The sequence below is a fragment of the Gavialis gangeticus genome, unplaced genomic scaffold (assembly GCF_001723915.1).
Source record: "Gavialis gangeticus isolate Ggan-Ray unplaced genomic scaffold, GavGan_comp1, whole genome shotgun sequence".
Taxonomy (NCBI): domain Eukaryota; kingdom Metazoa; phylum Chordata; order Crocodylia; family Gavialidae; genus Gavialis; species Gavialis gangeticus.
The window spans coordinates 47222589-47230288 of record NW_017729032.1 but is presented as its reverse complement, the minus strand read 5'-3'; the positions used below and the strand labels follow the sequence as shown (position 1 = coordinate 47230288).

The window sequence follows — 7700 nt, the reverse complement described above, 5'->3', positions numbered from 1 at the left end:
GTCAGGTGAATACGGAGGGTGTGGTATCACAGGAATGTTTTTTTCGGCCAAAAATTCTTGAATGGAGACAGCAGCGTGTGAAGGAGCATTGTCATGGTGCAGAAACCAATCGATCATTTTCACATAGCTCGCGGCAGTTTCTTTTAACTTTATCCCTCAATCGAATCAAAACCTCTTTATAAAAGGCCTGATTGATTGTTTGACCACTTGGTACAAACTCCTGATGAACAATACTCCGAACATCAAGTCTTAGAACTTTTTGATCAAACCATGTATAAAAGCAACAGCACTGTTCACTAGAATGTACAATATTAAGGAAATTATGAGGAGAAACAGAATAGAATTCAGTAAATAAAATTGAAGAGGAAGAAATGACATATCTAGTCATGATATGCCCACATTTTTGAGTACCGTGTTGACTTCTGATCACCTCTCTCAAAAAGGGTGCAGTAAAACTGGAAAAAGATACAGAAAAAAAGGCTATAATAAAAGAAGAATAGCTGCCATAGAAAGAGGGACTTAAAAAGCAGAGACACTTCACGTTGGAATGGAGAAGATGAATGGGGATATGAGAGAGGTCTACAAAACAATGAAGGTATGGAATAAGGTGGTGATAGTGATGGGTAGTAATGCCTTTTACTGGCTCCATCTGCTGAGAAGGCTGTGACCCATTCTTCAGATTCAGATCTGGCCACTTATCTGTGCTTTTGTTACCTTGAGACTAGACTACTGCAATGCACTCTACACAAGGCTGCCCTTGATGAACATCTGGAAGCAACAGCTGGTGCAGCACATGGTGGCACGCCGTTTGATGGGGGTGGGCTGCAGGAGTGCACAATGGCAGGTCTCCAATAAATGTACTGGCTTCCTGAGATTTCTAGGTATAATTCGAAGAGCTTGCTTCCACTTTTAAGGCCCTAAAAAGTCTGGGCCCTGGATACCCAACGTATCACCTTCTTCCTTTTATGCCTCATCCCAAACCCTATAGTCAACTAAGAGCAATTTCCTGCAAATGCCATCAATGCATCATATTTGTTTGGCAAAAACATGTGGGGACATTGTTTGTAATAGCTACTCTTCAGCTTTACATCCTCCTCGCCTTATGGCCTGACAGAGCCCCAGACTTGACATCTTTCAGAACTGCTGTAAAATCTTCCTATTTTGCCAGGTATACAGAAAGCAAGACTAGACTTAGATATTGTTAAGGGATGGTTCTGTTCTCTCTTGATGCTTTACTTGCTATTATAAGTTGATCTGTTCACTTGCACATTCACCGATTTTAGAAGTTATTTTATTCTCTTACTGCAAGCCACCCTGAGCCTTTGTGGGAAAGGGTGACATAAATCTAATAAACAAATAAGCGAATAGGAATTGTTCTTTATCGTGCATCGTAATACAAGAACCAAGGGGCATGGAAGCACAAAGGAATTAATCAGGGAGCACACTTAAAACAGGTGCATGGAAGTATTATTGTTCTCAATGTCTCTCTTTTTCATATGGCGTCAGATATCCAAATCTATGAGCCACTGTCTGGTGTTATCACTCCACGTGCCAATTCCATCTGTCCCATCTGGGTATTTGTAAAGATTGCAGCTTTCGATTAAGCGCTGTGCTGTTTGTTGGACACCGCATTCACACAGGGAGGTGTCCAAGATGTTCACCTTGTGAAGTGTTGTTTTGAAGCATCCGTATCTAGATTTCACTCTGTTCAGCTTGACCCATGCTTCTCTGTCAAGGTTGTGCCCAGGGAGGAACACCATTTGGTGCTGGTATAAAACACTGTAGAAGTAAGTCTGATCTTTCCCAGTGGTGGGCCCACTCCATTGCTGTCCATAGGCTTGGTTTAGCATTCCTAATCTCTTCCAGAAGCTTGTGGAACTTTCTCAATGTCTAATTAATGTGCAAATCATTGCTACTGGATGTTGTGGAGACCAATAGCATAATCAAGTTGAAGAAGGAATTAGACAACTTTTGGAGGATCAGTCCAACAGGAGCTATTATACATAACAATTAGGGTTGTAACTTGTTGCTGGTAACTGGGAGGGAATGACAGGGACAGGTAATTCCACATGTGGCCTATTTCTAATATTTTTCTTTAAAGACATTTGCAAATCGCCACTGTTGGAGCCAGAATACTGAGCTAGACAGATCCTGGTCTGATCTGTCATGAGAATTCTTATGCTTGTTGTGAAACAAAACGAAGCATTTAAAACTAAACTTTGCAAGGCCCAGAGAGATGAAGCATAAGCAGAAACTTATAAAAGTTCTGGCTTATACTACCATACCTTGGAGTCAAGTAATACTACAAAAACTCAATGTGTTGGGAAATCCAAGAAATCCCCTTATACCACCAACAGAGACCTCCCAGAACATCATTCAGTGATCAGGAAAAGAGCTCTGCAGGCCAAGGCGGGTGGAAATTAGAGATGGACATGCTCAGCAGGAGCAGAATGAAATAGCAGCTCTACAACCACAATGGTTATGAAACAAAATTAAAGAGCTGCGACAAATTTATGGAGTGGATAGGATGACAGAAAAGAGAATTCTGACTCTTCACTTCAGGTTTTTGATATATGGAGTAGCACACGCATCCCCCAGTTAACCATCACTCGCCACCGTGTCTGCTTATCCCATGCTTCTGGGCTTTGCTGATTGCCATGTGGGGCCAGGGAGGAATGTTTCCCGCCCCCCCCCCCATTACAGATGTGTGTGTGTGTGTGGGGGGGGGGGGGGGTCCACCTTCTTCAGAAGCAATGGGTGCTGCCCACAGCCAAGCCTTGATTCTGACTGGGACCTGCAAATATTCTTGCTGGGACTTAACACCCCCCCCCCCAAGGTTCCTCATTAAAAAGACTTACTCTTCCACTTAGGAGCCTTATTTAGGACCAGGAAAAAATTTTACCTCATAGTCATAAGGGCACAAGCTTTGCCTGGTGATTTCTCCTTCCTCTGTAGAAGGGGCAAAACCTTCTTCCTTGGACCCCTGCAGCACATTTTAACACCCTGTCCTGGCTATGGCAAGACACGGACATTAACCTCGAGCACCTGGTTTCCTTGTGGCAGTGGTTCTCTACCTTTTAAGGCTTGCATCCCCCCAGGATAAACTCACAGCCCCCCTTGGAAAATGCCAGCTCTTATGTTTTCACTCTGCTTTTGCTACTGAAAAATACCAGAGCAGCACTGCTGTGGGACAGTGCCCGGACAGGAACTCCCCACCATGGGAACATGCAGGGTTTTGTCCCAGCAGACCAGGCTCTTTGGGTAGATGTGATGCCTTTTATTAGACTAACTAAAAAGTTGGAAAGAGTGTTCTCCGCAAGCTTTTGGACACAAACACCCCTCTTCAGGCATAGCGAAGGTCTAGCACGGGGTTGATCCTGTGAGCCTGGTGCAGTAGTGCAGGGCACTGCAACACTCTTGAGAAGATCCCAGGGCATCCCAGGCTGCCTCAGACCCCGGCTGAGAAGCGCTGTCCTAGGCTGGGGAGCGGGGTGCTCCGGACACTGGCAGGGCCCAGAGGCGAAGGTGACGGCAGAGCCCCCCCTCCCCCGCCTCGAGACGAAGCGCCACCGGCCCCTGGCAGCGGGGAAGAGGAGAGGAGAGGAGCGGGGCGGGGGGTGACAAGCCAGACCGTTTAATCGCCCCCCGCCCCGCAGGGACAAACCGTCCTCGTGACTCAGCACTACGCTCCTAGCCCTGCCCGACTGAGGGAGGGCTGGCCCAACGCAGCGCAACCGCCTGCCTGTCTCCCGCCCGGCCCGGCCCGGCCCGGCCCGGCCCGGCCCAACTGCGACCCTCCCCCACCGCCCTACCCCACGCGCCCCCCGCTCCAGCTCACCATCTTGCCGACACGTTACTTCCGCCCGCAAGTCCGCTCCCAACCTGGCGTGCTGCGTCACACGCGGCGTGCTGCGTCACACGACGCACTAGCCAGCCAAGGAAGGAGCGCGACGGGGCTAGGCTGGGCTGCGAGCTGGCGCTTTGAGAGGCGCGTTGAGGCGGCTGCCTGGCTGGGGGGTTAGGCGCATGCGCTTGAGGGAGGGCCAGCCTCTGACAGACAGGACTTAGGTTAGGGAGAGATGGTTGCCTGTGACTCAGGGGATTCGCAAGTATGAGCCTGAGCTGTCCCAAAGGCTCCACACAGCCGCACGGGGCGGGAGGCTGGAGCTTGCCTCAGCCCATAAGGCTGCTTTCTGCGGGCCCTGAGGCCTAGCCACCCAGTCCTGAGCGTGCCTGTGAATTTGCTGCTGTATGTAGCTGCTCTTGGTAACGTTGCCTCACTGATAATATCCCAGTAGACCGGCGTATAGTTTGGAGGAACTGGCTTTGGTTTCTCTTCTGCTTCTCCAGAGAAAATGAAAGCCCCCGGAGTCATCCCAGGGGTAACGTCCGGCAATTCAGAAATAGTTTGTCCGAGCCGGTGGTGCTCTCTCTGCCTTAGAGCCCCGTGGGCTGGGTCAGGGGTTTTCAACGTTTTTTAACAAATGCCCCTTCTGTCTCAAAGTTTCAGCTCATGTACCCCTTTATATTAACATTATTTGGAGGGGCTGAGTGTGTGCTTTCACCCCCCCTTTTTTTTTTTGCAGGTAAGTCTGTGGGGGAGGGGATAGGGCCATGGGGGAGCAGATCAAGGCCCCTGTGGTGAGGGAGGGAAGAAGTGGGGCACAGACAGGGGCAGGGGCTGGTGTGAATGGGGACCCGGTTGGGCCAGGTTGTGGGACAGTTGGAGCCCAGGTGGCTCATCGGGGGGGGGGGTACTGCCCCTGCCCCTGCCCCTGCCCCTGCATACACCCCGGCAGGGGCGCATGGAGCAGAGGCAGCTACTACTGTGCTCTGGGCTTTGCGCAACACTGCAGCTGCCCCAGGAGCGGTGTGATGCCACATGTGTTCCACCACCAGGCGGGCAGGGGTGCAGCGCAGCCTGGCAGCAGCAGGCATGCGGCATCACAATGCTCCCGGGGCAGCTGCAGTGGCGTGCAAAGCCCAGCGCGCAGCAGCAGCTGCTGCCTCCATCCCATGCACAGCTGGGGGGCAGGGTATGTGCTTTTTGAATGAGTCCAGAGTAAATGCTTGTACCACCCCTGGGGGGAGTCTGTTCCAGACCCTGCACACTTAGGCTGTGAAGAAGTTTTTCCTTATTTCCTAAGTTGTTCAATCTAAATAGGCCTTCTAGGAGTTTGTGGCCGTTGGGCCTTGTTATTCCTTGGGGAGCCCTGGTAAACAATTGTTCTCCCAGATCCTGATGCCATTCCACTTATGTACTTATTGGCTACCACCAAGTCCCTCTGAGCCTTCTCTTCTCCAGGCTGAAGAGTCCCATGTCCCTCAGCCTTTCCTTGTAAGGTTTGCTCTCTTGGCTTTTGATCATATGGGTGGCTCTCCACTGGACTCTCTTGAGCTTATCCATGTCCCTTTTGAACTGGGGGGCCCAAAACTGGATGCAGAACTCCAGTTGCAGCCTCACCAAGGCCGAGTAAAACCTCCCTGCCTTTGCGCACCTGGATTGGGCCTGCCTGGTCTGATCTGTCCCACACCTGCCTCTGTCCAGCCCAGTGTGCCAGGATTGGGCTCTGACCTGCCTCTGCCAGGCCCTGTGCGCCTGATGCAGCATGCAGGGCCACATTATCCAGCCCACAGGACTCCCCATAGTTCTAGAAATTTGACAGCAGGTAAGCAGCGATTGCTGCCACCACTCCCCAGCCACCAAATTTCCAGACCTGCAGGGAGCCCCACAGGCTGGATGATACAGCTCTGTGTGTTGTGAGTTGAGCACCTTTGGTCTAAACCAATTTAAATTTAGCCAAAATTGCCCCTCCATTACATGTAGCAGGTGTTGGATTTGAAGTTGACGGAGTGTGTTTGGGGTGAGGTGTATGTGCAAGCTATAACTTTATTATAATGGAAACATTATATTATGTTTTTATTAGTTTAGTATCCGTGATGTTCTCACTGCTGTACGGTACACAACACCTTTCTAACAGCTTTAATTACTGAGAGGCTTATATAAATTAATTTCTATGTTTTTCTCTTTCTCAAAAAGTAGGTACCACTCAAAGCTATACAAAACCAAACTTCTAGTTCCTTCTTCAAGCATGTCAGTAGGTCTGAAAATACAGACTTCAAACGGATGAGTATAGAAGAGTGTCCTTTTTTCTAGGAAAGCAGGTACCACAAAGGGGTCTCTGATCTTGTAATTTTAACCATAATGTTGGGCACATTATTATAGACTAGATGTGAATACAAAAACAAATCAAGTTCCTGTTTAACTGCAGCTTACAGAAAGATCAGTTTGTCACTAAATGTATTTATTTATTGGCTGTTTTAGTTTGTTGATCAGGATGTGACTGGAGAGATGAAACATTTAACTTTCAAAGTCATCCTTAGAGGACACAGACAGGATACAGTCACTTCATGTACATTATTGACATCACTGCAATGCATAGTTTAGGCTGCATAACATGAAAGAACGCACATTGCGGTAAAGGTTTTCCTTTAAAGACAGACTTTCACACTAGGAGAAACTTCCAGACATAAACATAAATCACAAGTATTTTTCTCATAACGTTATCAGATATGTTACATTTGGATTAATTTTTAAACAACCTGTTGACTTCTTCTAGGTAATCTTACAGTGAAAGGTGATTGTTGTATCTCTTTCACTTCTATGTTAAGGATTTGATTAGCACATATGCAGCTCCATTTGATGTCAGGATGAGTCACCTCCAATAAAGGGGATGTTTAAACCATAGGATGAGGGAGAAGAAGCCAAGCTGGATGGTGAATTGTGCAGATACAATGAGTTAAACGCAAAGCTAAAGTTTTAGTGAAATTAATGCAGGAATGAATTTGTCTGATTGCTTTTAAAGGAGAGCCTTGTAAAAGACTTTTTCTTAGGAATAGGAGTTTCTCCTTATTTGATACTTCATATATAAAGAAAGCCCAAAATGTAGTTTGAATAGCTTATACTTTTTTGCTTTTACTTTAGAAGTATCAGGAATGCCAGGTTTGGTCTTCTTGGGTTTGCTAGAAAAAATCAATGATATCAGATGTTTATTGTAAGCACTCACATCTGAAAAAGGGAAAGGGTGCTAATCTTTTAAAAACATACTCTTGTTTCAAATGCTTATTGTGTACTGGAGTTAAACAGGGATTAATCAAAACAAAATCCTCAAATACAGAGAGCTTTAAACAGTGCAGCTAAACATTCACTCCTGTCCAAATTGCTTAGCTATTGCTTTCTCATCTCTTGTTTTGTCATTATTTCTCTTACAGCCTGTGCATTTCTCTGTGAAGGCGATGGGAGTCTTTCCATTTAGTTCTTGGGAGATGGACTGTGACATAGTCCCAACAGAGTCTTTTACAGCAGACAAGAGTGGAAACCCTAACATAAAAAATGAACAGAAATAAGGTTGTACTGGATCCTCCACTGGGGTAAAGTTGGAGTAGTTCACTTGACCTAAATAGCACTATGCCAGTGGGATTTTTACATCTGTGTTCTCTGCTGTTCTTTACACATATCATAAAGAAGAGGGAGCAAGAAAATCATATATTCTTTATGTTGCAGAGCCCATAGCAAAAGGAACACAAATTAAATACTGTGCAAAAAAATTTATTTTTGAGAAACATTCTCTGGTTTTGAAATAGCTTCAGTACCAGAGCCCTCCCTCTGCTCTTAAAAATGTAATACCTTTGTCACATTA

The 7700-nt window shown here is 46.9% G+C and overlaps 1 protein-coding gene across 1 annotated transcript in view; it reads right to left on the bottom strand.

Annotated features, from left to right (window-relative positions):
* POMP (proteasome maturation protein) overlaps positions 1-3942 on the bottom strand; it is an 18100-nt gene extending 14158 nt beyond the window's left edge. Inside the window, exon 1 of the mRNA XM_019525455.1 lies at positions 3839-3942. Within this exon, the coding sequence (XP_019381000.1) occupies positions 3839-3841 (3 nt within the window). The 5' untranslated portion in view covers positions 3842-3942. The remainder of the gene's footprint in view (positions 1-3838) is intronic.
* Between the last annotated feature and the right edge of the window lie 3758 nt (positions 3943-7700).